Raw genomic sequence first — 25,827 nt, forward strand, 5'->3', positions numbered from 1 at the left:
TTTTAACACAAATAAAAAAATATTATATATCCAAGAAAGAAAAAAGAAAAAGTATCATAAATTTTTAGATAAATCGTTTGCATTGATTGATGTAGCATACTTGCACAAAGTTTATAATTTTGAAATGTAGCACTTTGGTTATCAGTCACTTCTTTATGTGGGGAAACCATAGTGGCACATCATAGTTTCAACTGTGATGATCAATTGATACAATAAAGTTTTGCATGTTTAAGCATTACAAGGGAAAATCGAGTACATTTTATTGAAATGTCGTTAATCGTGGTATATGGGTTTGCGTATGCAAAATAAATGTTATTTATGTCTGGTTAGGAGCTCCATACTCATGTAAGTCATACACCTTCATAATCTATCACAATTTCAGCTTTGTGCACAAAACTTAAAGGAGCATTATGGGTACTTTAGTATTATATGGACTTCCTCATTTGTCTACGTTAAATTTTAGGTTAGGTTAAGTTAAGTACAATTTTGTCGATCCTGAAACTGGGGCCAATACTCAGAAGGTAAAACGGATGTAATCGGGTAGTCTGTGTAATACTAAAGTACCACATTATGTACTTGCACTATAATTTGACAATTAAATTATCAAATTATGATGCATGAGTCGTTAAGAGTCTATGGGCAGAGAGGGATAAGTCATCTATTTAGTAGCCATGATAACTGCTGTAAATTTAGAATCATTTACATGAAATTATTTCTGCAGCTAGAAAACTTGTGAGCAAAATTAGACAAATTGTTTCAAGATGGTGGAATGGTGGATGAAAAACTGATTTTGCTATGCTCTACATTTTTATTTTATTTTTCGAAAACATTCTAGAAATCATTTTCAGAGTATAAGGAATTGGTAACAGTTCGTTATACCAGAGACACTTTTCTTCAAATTTACAGGAGAAACTACTTAGGAAATCAGTTTCTGTAGCATTGTCGAAGTTCTTCAAGGTATTATCTTTCATCTTTCAATCTATTTCAGCCGGAAATCAATCCCCGTTGCTTCAATTTAAGCAAAAACGTAACCACGCCATTTTTTAACTATGTTTGCCTAACCTAACCTTCTGTGAATAGTCGGTGGGGCTATCCAGGAATGGTTTTTGGGACTATTCGTGGATCGTTATACGATCTCAAATTGTTTTTGGGGCTATCCGTGAATGTTTTGTGGAGCTCACACCATGACGTGCATTCCGTAACACTTCGAGGAATGGCTTATTTTAGTGTAAAAATGTTTCTAATCATGTGAAAACCTTAATGGCACCTTCAAATATGTTCCATAATACACAATTGGTAAGTACAAACCATACGAAACACAAAATATGATTTTGAAGTGTCTCCGATATAACAAACTGATACCAAGGAATTAAACTGAGTTATTTTAGAAATTCCATTGGTCCGCAATTTTGCAGCAAAACTATTAAAACAATATTTTATAGCTTAGGAGGGGAATGGTGGGAAAATCACAGTTGTTTTATTTATGACAAACTGCCATAAATGCGAAGCTTTTTAGTTGCAAGATAACTTGAAGGCTTGGTCTCACACTGTGACGTGCGGTGACGTCGACACTTGGGGTAGCAATCAGTGGCGTGATCAAGGGGTGGGGGGGTTGGTGTGGGTCATACCCCTTCCCCTTTAGGCCCAGTATTCCTAAAAATAGAACGTCAATAACAGGAAAAGATTGCAAAATGATGAATGAGTACTAAAAAAGTACACGTAACCCCCACCCCCATTCGAAAATAAAATAAAAATGATTTGACTACTAAGCCAGAGATCCTGAGTTCGAATCTTGGCTTGGCCTTGGGTATTCTTTGAGTGTGTCCCTTCATAATTTATATTGTATCATCTTCGCGATTAGCCAGAAGTGGCGGAAAAGCGAAGTAAAATAAACCAAATCAAGCAATCAATCAATGATTTGACTTGAATTTTGTTACTTAGCATCGCTTTTTAGTCACATTTTGTTAATTGCGAAGATGATACGATAAATTAATGAAGGGACAAACACAAAGAACACCCATGCCCAGGTCGGGGTTTGAACCCGGAACTCCTGGTGTCGTAGCGTGTTGTGATAACCATTCCCCCACGGTTGGTTGATTTGGTATTTTAAGTCCACTTTATGTACAGAAACAAAACAGGTAACAAAACACACTTTTTGTAGTTTCTTCAATAATATTCATTTGTCTTTTCGAGTTCTGAGATACATTTTTCATTTCAAATTATTACATTATTCACTGCAGAGTACAACACAGGAACAAGAATGCACGCTCATCACAGGTTCGAATCCCGGCCTGGATTGTTTGAGGTCCCTTCACCAGTTTCATCACTCATCCTCATTTTCGCGATAACCAAATGTGGCAGAAAAGCGAAGTAAAATAAACGAAACCAACAACAATATGAACGTGCGTTCTCTTGCCCAAATAAATACATCCGTTGGAGGCCAAGAGATTAGTATATTTAAATAAAACACTACTAAAACGAGAGTGAGAGAGAGCCTGAGCACATATTTGTAATGTAATCATTATATTCCATATTTGAAAAAAAATATTTAAAAAAAATTAAAGATAACATAACATTATTTATTGTCTGCACATAACACGTTTCCATTTCATAAATAATAAAACTACATCCCATATTATACATAATGTGTAAAAGGATTAGAGGATTTACAAAGAAATCGAAGGGAAACCAATCCCCTATCTGTCCTATAGGAGATAGACTGGGGGACCTGAAACCATGGGCTTTCAACCATTGCAGAGGGTGCAAGGGAGGTAGAGGTAGAAATATTCCTTTTCCTTCGGCCGGCCGTTTCTACCTGGAAACTGGTCAGGCGGAAGAAGAGCAAGCTAGGGTATCCAGCCAGCTTGCTTTGCCCGCGGATCACACCGATGGACGAGAAGCGCGTGGAAAAGAAAGTGTTGCATATGAACTGTGGCTTTAACAAGACAATAAATATTGGGATTTGAAAATAATTACAGAATGAGATTGATTAATCTATCTCTGCTAGACTAGCTACTCCTCAGTGCACGTCACTGGTCTCACATTGTATTTGAGAAGAAATGGTCATCTTGTTTAAAGATAGTAGATGACAAACTGGTTTAACATGTCTTGTGAGAACTTTAAATTATTGTCATATTTGACTAGGTTATATTTTCATAGATTAATAAACACAAGTCTCAGCAATGTTAGGGCATCACTTAAGTTTTCAGTTTTTAATAAAATCTCTGTAATGCAGTGTGCATTTTAGGAAGGGTGGGGTAAGTTGCCAATTTTGAGACCACAATAACTGCAGCAAATTGATAAATTTTTAACTGGAATTAATCACAACTAGATACACCTCGGGAATGATTTTGTTTTGCATTTGCATTTGTTCAAAGCATTTCAAGATTGTAGATGAAAAAATTATTTTTCATATGATGAGATAGATTCCAAATTCTGATGATACTTTCAAATGTCTAAACTACATTCTTGGAGATTAAGAAAGGAAACTCTTTTAAGAATTTTAGGGCATCATGTAAGCTATAGTTTGACATAAATGTTTTGAAATATAGTGCATATATATATGGGGAACATGGGGGACCAAATTGAGGGTCACCGATGTTTTGACCATTGAAATTGCCATTTTCATAACAGCCACATAATTTTGAAGTTGTATTACGTATTCCATTTGGACGAAATCAACCAGACAATTAAATATGGCAAATTTATAATTTGACATGGTGTAAAAGATTGTTTACAGAACGTTCCGGGAAAAAGAAGCAAAAGGAATCGAAACACCCCTTTTTGAAATAATAGACTGAGTCCGGTACACAAAGGGAAGGAAGCGCTCGTGGAGTTGGCGCGGAGATTTTGACTTGAAGGTGGTCACGCAATTCAGTGCTCTTTCTGTTGAGTTTTGCATGCCTCAGGTGACATTTTCTTGGCGAAGTGGTAAAGTAGTCTCTTCAGTCGGAAGACCACGCTAGTCTGCCGTTGTTTGCAGAGGCACAAGAAACGTTAAATCGGCATTAAGGCTCTCCAGAAAAGAGATGGTGCGGAAGTGAACTCACTCTGCAGCAGTTTAGCAGATTTTCAGTCAGTGACGCCGAGGTTGCAGAGAAGGATTTTCTCCAGCGACAAGACACCAAGGATCGTCGGGAAAAGAAAACAGAACAACGAGGATTTTAGTGAAGTGATCCCCAGTGTCGAGAGCTCTCGTGTTTTAACCCCCACAAGCTTGATCTTCTGATGAAAAAAATCCCACTAAAGTTTGAAAAGCGCTTATGTTTTCTAAAGGCCGGCCATGTAATCGTGAGTAAAAAGGTTAAATTTGTTCTTCTTTATAAATATATGTGAGAGTGGTTTTGTCTTATATTTCTTCTTCCGAGATAATCTAAAGTACTGGCGTCAACTCTTGTATTGGGTTTACTCATGTAAACCAAGAACCACCAGCGAATCAGTGTGTACCTTTAATTATTTTTTTGTGAAGTTTTTTCTTAGTTTTCTTCTGTAATAAAAGAAAGTAAAGGTAATTGGTTATTCTTTCCTTCAAACATTGAAATCTATAATAATAGTTGAAATCAGTTTCTCAACCGGACTGTAGTTAAAAAGCAAAGCTAAGTCTAATAATAATAATAATAACAACGATAAAATCACGTTTTATCGTTATATGGTGCCGAAACCCGGGAGTTGCCTTAGATTGTCTTGGTTAAAGAAAAAAAATGAAAGGGGTAACATACATTGTGTTGCGTCGTTGTCGGCGATGTTTATGTAAATATTGAGTGTTGCAACCTGCGTTCGTGTTTGTCGGCAGCATGGCTCGTACAATACAGAAAGCTCCTTGTTGCGGCAGATTGTTGATTTCAGACGCTGCTGTACAATGTTCAGACTGTAAACAATGGGTGCATAAAGACTGCGTTGAGAGAGATTTTTCCTGCAAGCAGTGCAAGAACGGAGCTGGAAATGAAGTTCATGATAATGAAAAAATAGACGAAAAAAAAAAACAGGGTGTTTCGAAAGAAAGCGACGAATTTGGTTGTCAAGTTGACGTTGGTCGGAGAAAGGAAAATGATGTCTTGAATTCAATTTTGTCATTTATGGAACAGAGTAGACTAGCGCAGGAGAACTTATGCCTAAAATGGGAAGAAAATAAGGAACAAGATAGGCCGAAGTGGGAAGAAAATAAGGAACAGGATAGATTGAAATGGGAGAGATTATACGAGAAAATGGAACAAGATAGGTTAGAACGGAGACAGAAAGAGGAAAAAGATAGGCTCGTGCAGGAAGACTTATACAGGAAATTGGAGCAGAAACAGGAACAGAATAAATTGGAACTCAAGGAAATAATAAATGCTTCCATGCAAAAAATAAATGACAAGATGGATGGAAGATTAGTCATTTTGGAAGTGGAAGTCACTAGGATAGAAAACATGGAGGACGTTATTCAGGATAAAAATGCATCATGTCACTCCGTGATAGATGAAGTAGATGAAGTGAAATATGATTGTAATGAGGTCCGTGAGAAGAGCGAAATGATAGAGGATAATTCTGATGAAGTACAACTGGCTATAGAAAATGAACAAAGAGAGACAGATTGGAAAGTACAGATTCAAGAGGATCAAGTTTGCGTGTTGGGAATGAAAAGGCAACAAGTTGAAGATGAGTCACTCGGAATACAGCAATCTCATGAAGTGATAAGCAAAGAAGAAAATTTTCATGGAAAATCCCAGAAAAGTGATCTGTGCCCTAAAGTTAAACAATGTATAACTTTAGACATGACGATACCAGAAATGACTCTGATCAGTGGAAGGAAGAGAAGTAAAATGAGGCTTATATATATTTCGGAAAAGAAAAAGAAAATGAAGAGAAAGAAATTGAAAGCTGTAAAGAAAATTGAAGAAGCGTCAGTGAAAGCGAAGAAGAAAGTTCATAAAAGATCTAAGAATGTCAGCGCAGAACGAAAAGACACAAGTATGAAAGAGATGAAACCAGAAAAGAGAGCAATGCATTCATCTGATGAGCGTGAAAGGAAGTCCAAAAAGAAACGAGACAAGAAGAATCAGAAGAAAGTAAGGAAGAAAGTTGCTTGTGATGATTCTCATAGTGAGGAAAATATACTAACGGGCAACAAGAAACGAAAAGAAAAGACTTTAAGAAAAAGAGATAATACAAATAGTTTTGGCAGATTGTTAGTTTCTCTACTTGACGAAAGTTGGAAGAAGAAGATGAAAAATGAAAAGCAGAGTGAAGGCAAGTAGAAGAAAGAAAAGAAGAAGAAGATGAAAAAGAGGCATGATAGCTACGACGAACAGGGATCTTTAGAAGTGGAAGTAACAACCAAGATGGATAATTCAAGAAGAGATATTTTGAGTAGTGGATTGATAATGATGTTTTCCTAAAGTTGGTACATTTTATGTAAAATATCGAAATTTCCATTTCACTTGTAGAAATGTGGATAATCATTAATTTATGTAGGTTTTTGATAAAATGATGGAAATTGTTCAAATGTAAATAAGCTGTTCAAAAAAAAAATGTGTGTATGTTGTTGTGAGCCATGATTATTGAAAATTGAAAATTGTTTTGTATAGGTTATGTGAAAGCTAGTTGTGGTTCAATGTAAAAAGTTTAATGATGGTTTTGATAAAAGCTCTGGTAACTATTATTGTCAATGAGCAGGTAGATAATGAAAATTTGAATTTGAAAGTAACTTTGTAATAAGAAAAAAATGGCAAAGAGAAAGAGAAAAAATTGAAGTAAGCCTCAAAATCGTTAAGAATAATGAAGAACAAATAAGATGGAACAGTCATGCTCAAAAGAAAGTTATTTGAGGAAATTCTTTAGAAAGTAAGGTTAAATAGCATTAATAGAATGATGAAGTGATGAGAGTTCTTGGACATAGCTATATGAGGTAAAAGTCAGTGTGTATTAAGATATAGTGCAAGAGAGGCACATAAATATAAGGTGGAAGGCGGACCGGAAATGTTGAAAAATAGTAGGTCGAAGGTGGACCGAAATAATGATGATATTAATGTACATGCTGATATATAATAAATGTTGAATTCTGTTGCTAGTGTGAATAATAAAATGCTATTAGAAGGTCAACATATTAAAGATGAGAGAATTTCCTTAAATTAGAAAAATGAGCTAGCTGATACTTTGTAAAAGAAAGAAGAAGAAGAAAAAAGGTAAGAACTGATTATTAATGGCATGATAATAAGGTTTACTAATTAAGATTATTTTGAAGGAATCTACACATATTTGGCATCCTATTTGAAGATAGTAGTAAAAGTAATAATAATTTTTGATACTATTCTGCCAAAACCAGCCGAAGGGCATATTTCAGAGTAGGATTGTTAAAAAAAATGTGGTTTTTAATAATCATAAAAAGTCAGGTTGATGATAAAGAAAAGGCTGTAAAATTTAGAAAATATGTTTATTTGTGAAAACAAGTTGGAGAGTTTGATGATTTTGAAGATAGAAGCTGGGTACATGAAGATGATACTGTGTGTTCAAAATTAGTTTTGTGTAAAAGAAAACAACTGAAAAAGTTAATGATGGTAAACAGATAAAGGATTTGTGTAAAATAATATATATATAATAAATATTGTAATGGTGTTGATTAGAGATATGTAATGTATGAAGATATGTAATATGTGATGAAAAGATTGTATAGGATGATGAATACGCTTGAATGTTTACAAAATGGTGGTTATGCATATACTTTAATCGAAAATGTCCATAGTATGAGGTTGGAAAATAAAATAAAACGGAATTGAATATCACTATTATGATTGTAAAAATTGATCTGATATTATATTTCTATTGAAATTTTTGTTAAAAAATAGAACGATTGTTATGTAAAACAGATGGAAAGGTTGATGGTATTTTTTTTTAAAAAAAAATGATAACTGTAATGTGAGTGTGAAAAATATATACGAGGATTGAACAAAAATTCAAGGAGATGAATAGACTCTAAAAGACATTAGCTCTCCTTGATCAGTCCATCTAATGTCTCTTCGGGGAAGGGGCATCTGTAACAGATTGTTTACAGAACGTTCCGGGAAAAAGAAGCAAAAGGAATCGAAACACCCCATTTTGAAATAATAGACTGAGTCCAGTACACAAAGGGAAGGAAGCGCTCGTGGAGTTGGCGAGGAGATTTTGACTGGAAGGTGGTCGCGCAATTCAGTGCTCTTTCTGTTGAGTTTTGCATGCCTCAGGTGACATTTTCTTGGCGAAGTGGTAAAGTAGTCTCTTCAGTCGGAAGACCACGCTAGTCTGCCGTTGTTTGCAGAGGCACAAGAAACGTTAAATCGGCATTAAGGCTCTCCAGAAAAGAGATGGTGCGGAAGTGAACTCACTCTGCAGCAGTTTAGCAGATTTTCAGTCAGTGATGCCGAGGTTGCAGAGAAGGATTTTCTCCAGCGACAAGACACCAAGGATCGTCGGGAAAAGAAGGCAGAACAACGAGGATTTTAGTGAAGTGATCCCCAGTGTCGAGAGCTCTCGTATTTTAACCCCCACAAGCTTGATCTTCTGATGAAAAAAATCCCACTAAAGGTTGAAAAGCGCTTATGTTTTCTAAAGGCCGGCCATGTAATCGTGAGTAAAAAGGTTAAATTTGTTCTTCTTTATAAATATATGTGAGAGTGTTTTTTTCTTATATTTCTTTTACCGAGATAATCTAAAGTACTGGCGTCAACTCTTGTATTGGGTTTACTCATGTAAACCAAGAACCACCAGCGAATCAGTGTGTACCTTTAATTAATTTTTTTGTGAAGTTTTTTCTTAGTTTTCTTCTGTAATAAAAGAAAGTAAAGGTAATTGGTTATTCTTTCCTTCAAACATTGAAATCTATAATAATAGTTGAAATCAGTTTATCTCAACCGGACTGTAGTTAAAAAGCAAAGCTAAGTCTAATAATAATAATAATAACAACGATAAAATCATGTTTTATCGTTATAATGGTTAATACACGGAGGAGGTGTTTATGCTTGAAACATCCAGAAAAATAACAGGAAAAACAACTGTGAACAAACTGTATTTAAGCAGATTTAAAACATTGTGTTGCATAGTATTTTTGGATTACTTAATGGTCTATGGCAGTGGTTTCCAAAAGTGTGTGCTGCGGTGCTCTGAGGCACCGTGGCTGGCTTACAGGGGCGCTGCAAAGCAGTACACATTGCTGTGAAGGCTGGTAACTGCAGTCGCTTATCCCCTCCACGCAATCCATTTCCCTCTCAAGTGTTCATTGGTAGAACACTTGCATCTTGCATCACTACTTGCGCAGAGACTTGTTTTCGTTCACCTGCTCCACAGATACTTGGGACAGGGTGTAAAGCAATACAAATTGACTGTTATGATTCATTACTACTAGGGAAAAATGTATTTCATTTTTAAAATATATATTTTTAAACATAACCTGAAAAAATCCAATAAAAAATACTTTGTTTTTTTGAAAAAACCAGGCAAAATGCCAACCCTGAACATAAGTGTTGCAATGCCAGAGATCCAAGGTTCAAATCCCATGTAATGTATTGCGTGTATCATTGTGTTTGTCCTGTCCTCAATCATTTCATCATTCATTCTCATTGCCAGGATTTACCCAAGATGTGAGAAAACAACATGAAATATTCAAAAATAGGAAGAACTACAACAGAATTACACAATCTGAACATGAGCCAACAAAGTGGTTTAGTGATTGAATATTTAACATGTTTTAGTAATAGTATGAGCATTAATGTATCGAAACCCCAATCTCATGTGTACAAGTCTAGAGTGAAAGGCTGTGTTGGACAGGGTCTGATGCTATCTTTTGATTTAGTCAGGCTGATAAATTTTTTACCAATTCTTATTATTTGGTGCTTGCTTTCTGATTCATTTTTCATATTTAATGTCCTTCCTACTCTCTTCCATCTTTTTCTGTCATTTATATGTTACGAATGAAGAGAATGTCAAAAAATAATACAAGTTAAAGTTTATGCTCGTCTGGATTGGACCTATAGTGAAAGTGGGATCTGAACCACTGTGTGGTGTGCCTCCTTGAACCTGGAATCCTTAAGTACAAGGTATCGGAAATACAGCCATGTTGTCAAGGATTAATTTGAATTCTTTTGGTGTAGGCATATTCATATACCAGTTAGTGGCTGATAAATAGCCTGTAATTCATGTACCCTGGCTTCGTAATATAAAAGTGTGAATGCACAATATCTTTTTCTACGGCAAGAGCTCATTGGAGTCCTCTCATTAAGAGGATGCATAATTCATTTAGTTTCTTCATGGAAAGATCATTTGGTATTGCATGATCTACTTGCAAACTCGACATATAAAGCTTCAGGTTTGAGATCTGGCCTGGGCGTTTCTGTGCATGTGTCCCAATTTTAATTTCCTCTATGCAGAAATTTAAGTGGAAAATACAGGCCCAACCAGGACTCGAACCTTGCTCCCTGGCTTACAGTGGCATTGCTGAGCCAAGCCAGTCATCATTTAACCCCATTTTTATACCGCTATTGTACCTTTGTCAAATTGTCTCTGTAACTGCTACTGCAACAGAATCTGTTACCTTTGAAACAGTGATTATGATGGTGGTGCTTAGTTTTTTTCCAGTGTAGAGCTGTTACCTCATAAGGTAATATACAGCTACACTGGTTGACAATTGCTAAGGAACAATCTTTTTCATACACGACTCCATGTCAGTTTTTTTTCCCAGAAAGAGACCAATAGAGGGCAGCAAGGAATCGTTGCACCCATTCGGAAAGGAACGTGTGTGCTTGGAGTATCGTTATCAGGAAAAGACTGCAGTGCTGTGGCAGGAAGTGGTACCCACGGGAGACAGTCAAGCACGGTAGAGGCCATTGGCAGTGCAACACTGTTATGCAACAGAAGAAGTGTGTAGGAAGATGGCGAGAAGTGATTACAAACGGGGCAGAGTGGTTGGTCAGCTGGAGTCAGGGCGAAGTGTCACTGAAGTGGCACGTGTTATGGGGGTATCGAAAAGTGTCATTTCCCGACTTCAGACGGCTACTCGTACCAGAGGAACAGCTTTGCGTATGCATGGTGGAGGTCGTGGAAGGTGTACAATTGCTCGCCAGGATCGGTACATCGTCCAGGTGGCAAAAAGGAATCGATCTGCCTCTCCAGCCCAAATTGCTCAAGACCTTGTCTTTCCTTCAGGTGTCCATGTGTCCCCCAAAACCATTACACGATGACTGAGTAGTGGTGGGTTGTATGCCCGGAAGCCAGTTAAGGGTGGGTATAATAAAACCAGCTCACTGTCGTGCCAGATTACACTGGTGTGTGCAGCATCGTAACTGGGACCAAGACAGATGGGCAAATGTGATGTTCTCCGATGAATCGCGGTACTGTGTGACAAGTGATTCTGGACATCAAATGGTGTGGAGAGAACGTGGAACACGATATCATGCACAGCACAACTGTGAACGTGACCGGTATGGGGGACCCGGAGTCATGGTATGGGGGGCATAATGAAAAATGGGAAAACACCACTCCACATCTTCGCCGCAGGATCCGTTACTGCAGCACTGTATTCTACCGAGAGCCTGGAAGGTTATGTTCGTTATTTTCGGGGTGCAGCGGGTCGTGACTTTCTTTACATGGATGATAATGCGCAGCCACACAGATCTGTCCAAGTGACAGTGACACTGGAAAGAGAAAACATCACCCGCATGGACTGGCCTGCATATTCACCGAATCTCGATCCCATCGAACATGCGTGTGATGCTCTCGGAATGTGTGGACGCTCACGAACACTCTCATCGACAGCATGCCGAACAGGTGTGCAGCTTGCTGTGCAGTCCTCGGTGGCCACACGCCATACTGATTTCCTCTGGACTCACTCTACACATGCCAAATTGTGATTCATGTGCTTTCCTCACTTTGTTTTGTTTATGCTGGTTTTGCTTTATGGTGTCCTGTTTCTTTGGTTGATGGGGAATCCCCGTCATCTTTTCTCAATAAACCTTAACTGATATCTGTACTTATATATTGTTCACTTGTTGCAACCTGATCACGTAGTCAAAAGTTATTGGTCAAAACATGTTTGTTCCTTAGCAATTGTCGACCCGTGTATATACTGGGATGAACTAGGCACCATCTACGTCATCAGTGCTTCAAAGGCAACAGATTCCATTGTGGTATTACTGATAGATAATTCTACTCATGTAAAAGAGCACAAGCTGTGATATTTAATATAACTACTACTACCTAAAAGCTCATAAATAATGTTAGTTAAACAAAATCAGGTGACTTTTTAAAAATAATCATGGTTTTTATTCACTTTAAAGAAATAATTTATAAAATAGTGGGCATAAGGAATTTGTAGATATCACAATCACTTTTGGTGAAAGTACATTAATCTCGTAATCATTGAATGTTGTTTATTAGGCTCTCAGATAGGAGACATTTAAAATTCCATATTTTTTTACAGAAAAAACAGCAAAAATTTTGTGCACAAAAATGTTCAAAATGCTAATCATGTTAAGCTGTAAGTAGTGTCATTATCATTAAGCTGTAAATAAATATGGCAATTGATATATTGCAAACTATCATAAAAAAAATGCTAAAATTCTGCTACAAGGACTATAAAAAATATATTAAGTTTACAATTATATAGTACATCCAGAATGTTATATTTTCACTGGAAGAAAAGTTCCTGAATTTATTATAGCTTCATAACACACTCGACAAACTTCTCCAAAATAGGTTCATATTTACAATATCAGAAACGGGAAACTGCATATTTACACATTTTCTATTTTCTTTAATCAAACATTTTGAAGAGCCGTTTACCAGAAAAGCCTTTCTATATATAATAATTAAAAAAAATGTATGTATGGTGCCGAAAAGTATACAAGCAACTTAAGCATGTTTTTTTTTTAATAAAATAAATCTATTTAAATAAGAACCATGATTTATATCCACCCTTAACAAAATACTGACTCGAGCAATAGCATTGTATGCGAGAGACCCAGCTTCGTGCCCTGGTCAAGCCTGCATGTTTTGCTGGATTTTCTATATTTGTCAGTACTGTATGGCTGTAAACTTTTGATGTGCAGTTTACTGTGATTAAATTTTCTTCCAGGCTGGCAGCATAGTTGCCGCAGGACTAGGACTAGCAGCTGTAGGTTTTGCTGGAAGATACATCATGCGGTCCTTCCCATTCGTAAGCCAGAGAATGAATGAAGCTATGAAAAACCTTCCTAAGTTGGACTCCCAGGTATTTGATTCATTTTCACTTTATGTTTCTTCCATTTCAGTTATTATTTTATGGTAAATTAACTTGCAAGTTTTGTACACTATTTTTGTTTCTGGTAGTTTTTTAAAGGTAACAGTTTTAGTTACTGTGCTTCAAAAGTAATTAAGTTACAGTTACTTTATAGTTACTTTATTCTGGATGCAATGTAACTTGTAGAATGTGCTGCATGTATGCTGTTCTGTTCTTTACAGACTATCGAATATTAACATTAATTTTCTGTAAATTATACTTAACCGCACGTGTATTTAAATATGAAAAAATATTGAAGGAAATCTTTATTTTTTGGAGCAAAACATAATTTCCTTTATTACTGTCACAACATACAAAATGTAGCTCTCACATACCGTGCCATTGCTCAATGAACTGAGCTAGCCATGGTTTCACTGATGGTGAAATTGCCTCTGTCTTTTTTTAACAAAAATACATTGATAAATACATGTTCACAAAACTTTTCGTAAACAAATTAGATGAAGAAGGGCTCTTTGACTTCCTGCTCAGGCACATGTAACCTTATGAGAGCCAAATCGGCTGAAATCTTCCAAAGGTTAGGGTATGCCAAAACACTATCCAAAATTATATATTTTGGGGATGATTCCTGGTACTCAAGTTAACCTGCAAAGCTCAATCAACTTCAGTTTCTTCCACCACTGTTGGCCCCAAAGAAAAGCAATTAGGCAGGTGGGGGAAATGTCACAAATAATGTTCCACAAGAGACCATGAAATCTGCATTAGGAATATTTGATTAATGAAGAAATAATGTTGCATCTGAGAATATGTGATTGATACTAAATGGCATAAATGCCTGGATTTTCTCATATTTCATTGCATGGCGATAAGAGCAGAGTGGATAAAAAAATCATGATTTTTGTTTTTTAAAAACACTTTGAAATAAATAAAAATATGTGTAAATGAGCATTTTTCTGTTCCTGATACTATATACAGAGGTTGTTTCCGATCTATGGTGACGTTTCAAATTGCACCTACTTTAAGAGAAACCATGTCGCCACCATCGAGAGTGCTCTATTTGGTGGCCCTACATCTTGGTAATTGCCCGACAGCGAAGTTTCCACTATAGGAGACTGGCACGAAGTGTAGTCATTTCCAGCCTCAACCACTCCTCCTGACAGGCTTTCCAAAGCCCTTCGATGGTGCAGGATCTCCTGTGAGACAAGACTCATTTCAGTAGGCTGAAGGTGCCAAAGTCCATCAGTGAGGCATCAGGTGACTTCACTGGAATGTCTGTGAAAGGAATGGTATGAATTCCAGTTTCATCTGCCATTTTTTTTTTAGGAAGAGGCAGGTTGAGCGAGATGTGTGACTTGACACCTTGTTTTGAGCTTATGAACATGCCCTTTACGTCACTTTTCCAAACCAAAATGCGGTGAATGATGATGTCCACTGTCTTCAGTGATGTTTGTAACTGGTTCGCGATACTTCTCTGTGTGGCTGGATTCTCCCTCATGACCAGCGCCCGGACATCCCGAATTGTAGCTGGTGTGCGGCAAGTAGCAGGCCGGGGGTTGGCCTGTTTCTGCCCCACAGGAATCATCCCACACCTTGCCTTACCTGCTCCTTTCAACACCCGTGATATGCCATGTTTGGACACAGTAAATCCACGCTCCTTGCACAGTTTTATAATGGCACTATCACTGTAGTTTACGTCGGAAAGTACAGATATGTAACCCTCCCAATATGCACTGATTTTTGGCGGCATTCTTCCCGATACGCACTGACCACACCTGTCACGCACAGTCAACCGTCCAACGTGCCCACACAACTGCCAGCATTGTTCTCTTCCCGCTTGGTGGTGCTGCAAGAGGTGTGTAATTTCGTCACCATAGATCGGAAACCTCTGTATATGAACCTATTATGGAAATGTTTGTTGAATGCGTTAATGAAACTATAATAATTTCAGTAACTTTTCTTTCAGTGAAAATAAAACATTCTGGATGTACGACATAATTGTAGCTTCAGTATTTTTTGTAGTCTTTGTAGCTGAATTTTGGCAATTTTTTTAATGGTAGTTTGGAAAATATCAGCTGCCATATTTATTTACAGCTTAATGATATTAAGACTATTTACAGTTTAACATGATCAGCATTTTGTATATTATTGTACAGAAATTTTTTACTGTTTTTGTCTACAAAAATTATTTAATTTTAAATCGAGAAATTTAATGTGTTTACAGTTTACATATTACATTTCCTTTCCTATGAGCTTCAGCCCATCAGTACATGTATTTTGTTTCCTTTCTAATAAACACCATTCAGTGATTACGAGATTAATGTACTTTTACCAAAAGTGTTTCTGATATATACAAATTCCTTATGTACATTATTCTATAAATTATTTCCTTAAAGTGATTAAATCAGTAATTTAAAGGAAAATACCCAGATCCAGAACCAGAAAACCTGAATATGAAAAGTGTTGGCCATCCCAAGTACTAACACAGACAGATGAAAAGATTGTAAGTTGTAGATGGCTGTCCATCTGCAATATTGTTGACAAAGAGGTACATCCCAGGGACTACAACCTGTTTCAATTGCATGATACTGCTATATACAGAGCATTCCCTGACTCGGCGGCAAGCGGCTCGGCATCAGTGCTTGTCTTTCCTGATGAACGGGTTCGCGACAGTCGCTGGAGTCTGCTATTAAAATTAGAGTTTTCATATTGTGTACTTACAGAAGGTGTTGAAAATGATGTCCCTCTGCTGCAACACATTCCTGGCATCTCCGAAGGAAATTGGCATTTACACGTGCAAGTTCGTCTACTGTAATTCTCCCGAGTTCTCATACAATACTCTCTTTTAACTCACGGATGATGTGCGTATTGTCTTTGTATACTTTATTATGTAGATTTCCACATTTTTCTTTCCAATTTTATTCAGAACTGAGCCTGTTACTCTAAACTTTTTTTACGAGGTTTAATATAGTGGTCCTATGTGGAACGGGAACACCAGGAAATTTCGTTTCAAAACGTCGTCGCACTTCTCCACAATTCCTCTTTCCGAAGTAACATTCGACAAGATAAATCCTTTGTTGTAATGTAAACTTTTGTGGTGCCATATTAAGCCACAATCTTCAACACACGGACACGACACAACACAACTTCCGAGGGAGGATTATACTGGCATCAGTCTTCAACGTCAACAGAAAGAAAAGAGAGAAGAAAAAAAAGAGAGAGCAAAGGTAGGGAGAAAAAAAAACAGAATGTAGCATGTGAGTGTCGCGGACTCCTTTCACCGGGAAAGACAAGCGCTGAAGGCGGGCTGCTTGCCACCGAATCTCGTAGCGAATGTCAGGGAATGCTCTGTACTTTGTAAGCAGGTTAGTTTTGCATGTATGGTGGTCTTAGCATAGGTTTGTCAGGTATGGTGCTCTTAGCATTATAATTATTAGGGATGGGACCAATTAATCGGTACTCTATCGGTATCGGCCGATATAGGCATATCGGTGTATCGGTTTATCGGTAAAATTACCGATTATTTTACCGATCCGATATATCGATAAATATCTTATAATTTAGTGCAAAATTCTAACATTTTGTTGTAATTTTTATGGATAATCTCCATGCCCTTCTTTCTAAAAAGTAAATGTCTAAATATTCAACTTCTTTTTCACTGCAGTCACCTTGAAACACACATTTATTAAGGAGGTCAATGATCATTTCAGGTTCTTCAAGGATCATTTCTAATTTTATATCGGATCGGTAGAATATCGGTATCGGTAAATTTTATATCGGTACTTTATCGGTATCGGCTAAAATTTCATATCGGCCCATCCCTAATAATTATGCTTCTATTGGCTTACAGTTATAAAGGGAACATTTTTAACAACAATAATGGCCTAACTGCCTTCTGCTTCTTCTTCAATGTTGGTGGCTAACTTTTGATCTCTCCATCAAAGTTCCCAGGTTTAACTTCCATGTGAGTGTCCCTTCATCAATTTCATCCTCATTGTCACAATTAGCCAAATTTGGCAGAAAATACTATATGTTAAATAAGCAAAATACTAATTTCTTCATACACACTAGTGGCGTATTCTGAAAATTTGACCTGATTTACCGCAACAACTCTTATATATTGTATGTATTTATTATACGAGGGTTATTTTTTAAGTAAGGTCCGATTTGCAATAAAAACGAAGTATGTAAATGTTTTTTAAAAAAAAACATTTTTTTTCTGAATTTACATACACTTCTCTATTTTTCTACATAATTACCTTGCCGGTTTAAACATTTATCATAACGAAATACGAGTTTTTGGATACCCTCCTCATAGAACTCTGCCACCTGTGATGAAAGCCAGTTACTCACGGTTGTTTTCACTTCTTCATTAGTGTCTAAAAGTTTGCCGCCCAGGGAGGTGTTCAGATGGCAGAAGAGGTGGTTTTTGCTAGGTGCAAGGTTTGGACTGTACTTCATTTCTATTGCAAAACGGACCTTACTTAAAAAAATAACCCTTGTATATTAATTAGATATAATATAAATAAAATACCAATGCAGGCATGCAAACAAGACAAAAACAGAAGTCCTACAAATTCAAATTTTCCTGCAATTTCTATTAATATTAACAAAGTTGGTGTACTGACTGTAAACCAGGTAACTTGGAAGAATATGCTGATACACACTGTCACCATTCATGCAATGTTGCACTGCCTTACCTCCCTAATCATTACTATGCCATTATTTGTGTGCTCTTCAATACAGGGAAGTTAATAAACAAATGGTTTGTAAAACATCATCTTTGCTCATCTCATAACCCCTACGCACCATCATCAGCCTTTGCCGTTTCCTGCCTCTGGATGGGTCAGCATAGAAGCCAAGCCTCTCCAATTTTTCCTGGTCTTTCACCACTCCTCTCTTTCCACGATATTCCAATCTCTGAACACTCCACTATCTGCTCTTTCCACCGACATCTTGGTCTCCTCCCTTGGCCTTATTCCCACTCCTTGTTCATAGTAAGCTCTTACTGGTAGTCTTTTTCATCCATCCTCTTCATGTGTCCGAACCATCTCATCTGTTCCTGATCTATCTTGTCCTGAAGCTTCACCACACCCATTGTCTGTTCGATCTCCTCATTCCTTATTCTATCCCTTCTAGTCTTCGCCAATATACTCCTTAAAAATTTATCTTCACTGCCTGCATCTTTCTTTTGTCTCTCTCTGTCATTGTCCAAGTCTCTGCTCCGTATGTAATTATTGGCACATACCTGTTCCATATTAATCTTCGAATGCTTTGATATAGTCCACCACCAATTTGTCCTCTTCTGTTTACCTCCTCATCTATTCTTCAACTTGTCTCAATTATGCTTCCTAGATATTTGAAGCTCTCCACTACCCTCAACTCTTCCGTGTCCATCTTTGTTCTTGGTTCATTTCTGGCTCTGTGTCTTGTTGTTATTTGCACCTTGCTCTTTTCTGCACTGAATGTCATTCCTGCTCTTCTGATTTCCTCATTCCAACTATCACGCTATCTCTGTACTTCTTCCCTGTTTCCCCATATTACTAAGTCATCAGCGAACAACAGGGCCTTCATCTCTTCCTCTCCTAACTTCTTCCCCACCTCTTCGTTAATTGCATCCATTGTAATTATGTAGAGCAGTGGGGAAAGGGCACTTCCCTGTTTTAGTCCATTACTTATAATGACCCATTCTTTTCTTCCCACTGGTGTTTTCACACAGCTCTGTTTGATCTGGTGATCTGCTCTCTACACACTATCTCTTCCTCGACTCCTGTCTCTCTTAGAGCCTTCCAAATCTTTATTCTGTCCATGCTGTCGCGTGCCTTTTCTATATCTAGGAATGCCATAATCAAATCATTTCCATACTCGTAGTGCCTTCCCTGTATTTGCCTAATGGTGACTATTAGGTCTACCTTTGATCTGCCTCTTCTAAATCCATACTGTTTCTCTCTCATGTTCAGCCCTGTTACTTCCTTATTCTTTTCTCTAATATGTTGTCATGCTCCTTTGCTGAGTGGCACATTAGTGTTATTCCTCTGTAGTTTTTACATTCCTTTCTGTCACCCTTCTTGAATATGGGAAGTATTACTCCCTTTGTCCAATCCCTTGACAGTTCTCTCTCTTGCCACACTGTTTTCAACACACTGTACAGCCACTGCACACCAATCACTCCAGCTCCTAATATCATTTCCACTGGCACTTCATCTTCTCCAGGTGCTCTACCTCTCTTCATCCTCTTCAGTGCTTTCTCCACGTTTCTTCATCCTCTTCTACAACGTTTCCCCTTTCATCCCTTAGCTTACAGCTGTCTCCTCTTTCTCTTCTCCTTTCTCTCACAAATCCATGCAATACTTTCTTGTTCACATCTACATCTTCTTCTAGCACTTTGGCCCATTCTTCCATCCACTTTCTTCTTTCCTCCTTTACTACTGTTCTTGCCTCTTTCTTCTTTTCCACGTACTCTTGCCGTTCATTTTGTGATTTAACTGTAAGCCATTTTCTAAATGCATCATTTTTGTTTTTCACTGCCTCTAGTTCTTTCATTCTACCATGGTGTTTCTTTCTTCTTTCTTTTCTTGCTTGTCCTTCCACATGCATTTTTGGCTGCCTCTACTAATTCTATTTTATATCTTATCCATTCTGTTTCTACTCCTTTGGGTTCATCTCTTGGCACTTTTGTTTACAATATTTCTTGATATTTCTCTTTTATCATCTTATCCTTCAATTTCCACACTCTTATATTTCTGTCTTTTATTTTCCATCTCCTCACATCTATTACTAGTAGCCTGTGTATTACTTTAATGTTGTTCATTTTCTTCTTTACTTACTTGTTTAACAATATATAATCTATTACAGACTTTTGTTCATTATTCCAACTGTATCTTGTGATTTTATAGCTGTCATATTTCTTCTTAAACCAGCTATCACCTACTAACAGTCTGTTTCTCTTACAAAAGTCCAGCAGCCTCCTTCCCTCCTCCTTCCTCTGTCCCCATCCATCTGCTCCAAGTACATCCATATACCCTTTCCTGTCTCTTCCCACTTGTGCATTAAAATCACCCATCACAATTTGCCTTCCTGTCAGTGTTCCAATATTCAATGTCCCTATTCGTAGCCCACGTTGTCTCCAATTTTCAGTCCATCTTGCGTCTTTCTTTTCTCATTTTTTTTTTGTTTTTGGCTTGCCGCCTCGATCCGGGACTCCTTATTTGAGTTTCCCCTTATTCGCAGCTTCCCTTCATATCTGAGGGAGGTTTCATTATCCACCACATGTGACCCGTCCAGTTGCTGAGGCTCACACCGGATTGCTGAGGCTCGCACCCCCTACTAAAGGTATCTTATATGAATGCTGGGAAGAAGTGTACTTGTTCGTTTATCTATTTTACATTTGAATTTATCATAGTTAACTAGATGCAATAGAAGAGAGAGATGTAAAATAACCAGAAACTAAACCAAACCTGAAAATTTTTAAATTGTCTCGTTGTTCTGCAGGCATTTGCAAACAGCAAGTACTACAGGGGTGGATTTGAATCGAAGATGACGAGGAGAGAGGCCAGCCTAATCCTTGGAGTTTCCCCTAATGCAAACAAGACTAGAATCGGTGTAAGTAAAACGTAATGAGCCTTTTTATAATTATTACTAAAAATTATTGTTACTTCAAGTCAGGATGTCCACTAAGCTGAAAAGTCAGGGAAATTGGATATTTTTTGTGCAAGAACTGAAATTTCACATTTTTCGGTAAGAGGCTTCTTGATTGTAGATATTTTGTATAAACGTATGTTTATATTTTAAGTCATTTCATGTCAAATAAGGCAGAAGTTGGCCCTTATAGTCAGTGACACCAACTTATGTGGACCTTTGAGACTGGAACCCACCCAATTATTTGTCTGTAGTTATATTTTATTTCAGAATAAAGAAAACAAATGTTTCATCATTATACACGTTAAGAAACCACACAACTTCAAGAGCCATTATTTTGAAATTCGAACAAAGAAGTTATATTTGGATAGTTGTATTTTTTGATCTCGGTGATTTTTTTATATGTTAAAGTAGGTCATGAAAAATTAATGTTCTGCAATTTTGAGACCCTGAAAAAAATTTCTTTGCCCTGTAGAAAATGTCAGAGTTTAAAGTCAAACCCTCCATTTTTCATGAAAAGTGAAACATGAGTAACTTCGGAGTGCTGTATCTTTGGAAGGCAACAACACCAGAAATTTTGTTTTGATGTAGGGTTAGTATAAGACTGTTTGTTTGATACATTCAATTGTTTTGATGGGGCATTGTTGCTTTCCATTGTTATGCGACAACAAAGAGGTTCCAAAATGCAGTTTTTGTCTGTTTTCAACCCTTAATATCTTCGTTAAGCAACACTACCCCAAAATTTTGTTTACTGGTCATGGAAGCTCACTATTAGGACAAGCTACCTGATAGAGCTCATTACTTGGACATTGCCGCTGTTAACAGATATAACCCTTTAAATACTCAAAAATTGAGATATCGGCAACTTTAGAATTAGGCTTATCTCAAAACTACGGAAGGGAAGAAAAAACTTAGTATGCCATCTTGTATCTTGTAGCTGAATATATGTACTAACACATGGAAATGAGAAATCATTGGGGCCTCATCCCATTTTTGAGAAAAGAATCAAAATGTTAAGAAATGTCAATGTAAATTAACACACTTCCTCCCCTCTCAGAAAGTGGAACAGTTATTTCTCCTCCCTCTCTATGTTCCAAATGAGATAGTTTTAGCTTTTATTTCTTTGATGGATAGCTTAGTGCTAATGTCAGCTCCTTGTAATCAAAGGGTCCCGGGTTTGATGCAAGGTGGAGGTACAAGTGGTTCGGATTCCACTTTAAACTGCAAATCCTCAGTCCCGATTAGCCATCTTGTACTTAAAGTGGGTTTAAAGACAAAACTCTACATACAGTGCCGTACCAAGAACTTTCGAAATAGGGGGGGGGACCTATATATTTTTTACAATAGTGATCCATCATTCGCCACCTTTTCCTGCCTCTGACATTCTTTTTACTGGGCCAAAGGGGGAACCCTTTGATTACAAGAAGCTGACATTACCACTATGCTATCCATCAAATAAATAAAAGCTAAAACTATCCCATTTGGAATAAAGGGAGGGGGGAGAAATAACTTAAGGTTGCTACAAACAAGCAGAAATGAAATTCCGTGAATTTTCCAGGTTTTCCAGGACAAAATTTACATTTTTCGATGACAATTACAAACTAAACTAAATCGATTTTAATTTCAATATTAATTTTTCTTGACCTTGGTTGTAATTTCAAAATAATGGCTCTTAATTACTTACTCAATTCATTAAAATATTTCAATAAATTTGTTACATCTCCAATCTCAATGTGATATTTTTCAGTGTCCAATATTATTTACACTATCTGGGGTCACTTTGTCATTAGAAATGTTAGGGAGGATAAGGCTTATAACCAGTTTTTTTTTTTTTTTGTATATTATTATGGGATTAGACACTTAAAATGCTGTTATCTTTGAAATAGTACTTATGACTGAAATGGATAAAAACAGCCACTATAAAATTCATATGTTCCTGTCACAAATTGCCCGAAATGAATGTTAAACGCAAAAGCCTATATTTTCTGACCAAGGACAAAAAGATGGCAATTTATGTCAAATCCTCAGCCTACTTATATTATTGTGTAAAATTTTAAAACATATCTGAGTTCAACCCACCTAAAATATTTTCAAAATGTGGTGAAACTGCTTATAATCACCTATTTTGACGATATTTGATACAGTTTCAATTTGTTTTGAAACCAACACTTGTAGCTTTTAGTGGACAGCTTGCTGTTCAGTGCCTTTCATACTTAACATGCACATGTACATAACTTCACATAATATATGTGTAGAGTCTACCCACGATGCAGTTGCCTGAGAAATGTAAATTTGAGCACTGGGAACATTGTGTGTCTTACAAAACGTACATTGCAATCCCTCAATAAGTTTTCACTTCACATTTTATAACTGTTTATTTCATCAAAGAGTGCTCCAGTGTAGGTGGACCGTTAGCTCTCTTACCTTCATTGGGAGCCGTTACAGGTTCAATCTCTGGTTGCAGCACCAAAATCAGCCGAGTTTCATGAGGACATTTGGAGAAGAAATAAAAGAAAAAAGTGAAATCTAGAAAACCAGATAACAGCTGTGATGGGGCTTTAGTGAACAGCTGCTTGATGGGCATTGGTGCACAAAGGGCTGTTACACCACAGACTTTCATTAGGTCATTGCAGTTAAAAGGTCTGTCTAGTCCTCACAAATTCTCCTCATAGTCATGTATATTAGAAAACACTTTCAATTGCTGTTAAAACAATTCCATTTTGTAAAAAAGAGAATTGACAATACCAATGGTTAAAATACAAATTTTTAAAAGTATCCATTGACAATATTCTGCTCTTACATTATTGCTAAGCAGTGGCATATTCTCCCATCCCATGTTGCCTGGTAAACCCATTTTTTTTCTCATACATCTGTAACCGTGGTCCTTAATTATACGTGCACAGGGATTTTTCATCTAGTTTGATTTCAGAAAGTGAACTGATAACGAAGTATTTCCCAGTACTGATATAAAAGTTACTAAATTCCAATAACTGAGCCAATGCAAAATTGCAAATGATTCTTGCAGAACATTCATTCACCTCCTCAATTAATGTATGTAACAAATTGATTCAATATGATTTACTTTAATAATGTTATTTAGATATTTAATTCACAAAACCATGACATACAAATTGTATTTTGTTATTCATAAAAGTAATAAAAAATTGCTAAAATTATCAGTAATATTACTGATTCACAGATATGCCTATAGCAATAGAGTAACAATTAGTTTGCTTCTGCTGGGTCTCCAGTCATGTAGGCATCAAGGGGAACGAAGGAGCTGATGCTACCACCAAGTCTGCTGATGCAGATGGCGACCTTCTCGTCCACCTTGTTCACATTCTCTCTCTCACCAAGAGTAAGTCATCTTAACTCTGCTTCGAATCTGACACAACCGTCTCACACATTGCGATTTGCTGCAAGGGCTGGACCTTCCGCTGTGCCGTATTAAGTGTTCAGCACATTCTTCTCGCATGTGATGATTTTAATTTCCTCAGACAGAGTTTTAACCTTCCCAGCGATGTATCATCCATCCATGTTGGGAGATAATGAGAGTGTTTTACCAAATTTGTTTATGTTTTTTGAAAAGAACCGGCCTTTTACACTGTTTCTGAGGAAATTTTTTAGACTATCCTTGCATTTTTTAAATTTTGTGTTTGTCCTATGGAAATCCCTTTACAACTTGCATTTTTCACCTTTCTCAAAGTCTGTTTACACCCCTTTTTTATTTTTTATGTTTAAGGTAAGGGTTTTTAGATGAGGGAATTTCCCCCATATACTTTGAAGGGTGCAAAATGGCCACAATAGCCGAAGCACCCAAAAATTTAAATCAATCAATCGGCTAGTCCATCTCTAATAGTAATAAGGTGGTGATGTTATGGCTATGAGGGGAAATGGAAGCAATTGTAAAGAATAAACAATACTGCACTGTCTATTGTCTACTCTGGGGAAAAATTGAAGATTCTGAAAAACTCATGGAAAATAAATTCAAGTTCACGTCGGAACCCTGTTTACAAAAAGTGATTGGCAACAGTGATCGGAACGTGCCAGAGCAGTATCATCAATTGGTCCATTGCCGACCTAACAATCACATTTTTGGTAGTCTGCTGTTGGTTATCATGTGAGTTAGAGTGTGTTAAACTGGCTGTGTGATTACACAATCCTGCCTGTTGAGAAGTACGGTCTGTAATTGTTTCTTAACGCTAAAGGTAATCATGCTGCCGAAATTCAAGGAGAATTGTTTGAAGTGTATGGTCCGAATGTAATGAGTGAAGGAAGAGTAGGGCAATGGTGTTGTACAGTCGCACCCACCAAAGGAGTAAAAGTTCAAGCAAACCCCATCTGCATGAAAAGTCATGGCAACTGTGATCTGGGACAAACAAGATGTGTATTTGCTGGATTTCATGGAGCGGGGGAAAAACAATCGCATCACAACTCAGACGTGCCATACAAAACCGACGAAGTGGAATTCTGCGCTCTGGAAGTGTTCTTATCCACGACAACACTAAACCGCACAGTGTTGCCAATACAGCGCTAGCTCATGTCGCCGGGAAATGAGCTTCCTTCACAATGAAGGTGTTACATATTTTGTATATAGTCTATAATGATAATTATATGTAATTATTAATATTAATATTATACTGTGAACGTTACAGTTCATTAGCATGTCATTTTCCCATTAGATTTAATGCACAGGCACATTTAATATTCATTCGCCTTTCTCTGTAATTATTTCATAGAATAACATTGAGATATGGTAATGTGTTATATACAGAGGTTGTTCCGTCTACATTTGGCCAAATTTGACTTACCCAAAAATTTAGACTAATCCATGGCGCCAGGTCCTTAAGTGCTCGATGTGTGTCCCTTGGTTCCTAACAATAGCCCGACAGCATAATTTCCACTGTAATAGGCTTCTCTGAAAAACTGGGAGGGGAATCTTGACCCATTCACTTTGCACAGCTTTCCAAAGT

At 37.1% G+C, this 25,827-nt stretch overlaps 1 protein-coding gene across 2 annotated transcripts in view; it reads left to right on the forward strand.

Annotated features, from left to right (window-relative positions):
* The window catches only part of LOC145994286 (mitochondrial import inner membrane translocase subunit TIM14), a 34,757-nt gene that overhangs the window by 3,922 nt on the left and 5,008 nt on the right, over window positions 1-25,827 (forward strand). For both annotated transcript variants that reach the window (XM_083130390.1, XM_083130391.1), the window contains exons 2-3: window positions 13,079-13,213; window positions 20,708-20,818. In XM_083130390.1, the coding sequence (XP_082986516.1) occupies window positions 13,079-13,213; window positions 20,708-20,818 (246 nt within the window). The remainder of the gene's footprint in view (window positions 1-13,078; window positions 13,214-20,707; window positions 20,819-25,827) is intronic.

Source organism: Lepisma saccharinum, chromosome 10, assembly GCF_977018435.1.
Source record: "Lepisma saccharinum chromosome 10, izLepSacc3.1, whole genome shotgun sequence".
In the NCBI taxonomy this organism is placed as follows: domain Eukaryota; kingdom Metazoa; phylum Arthropoda; class Insecta; order Zygentoma; family Lepismatidae; genus Lepisma; species Lepisma saccharinum.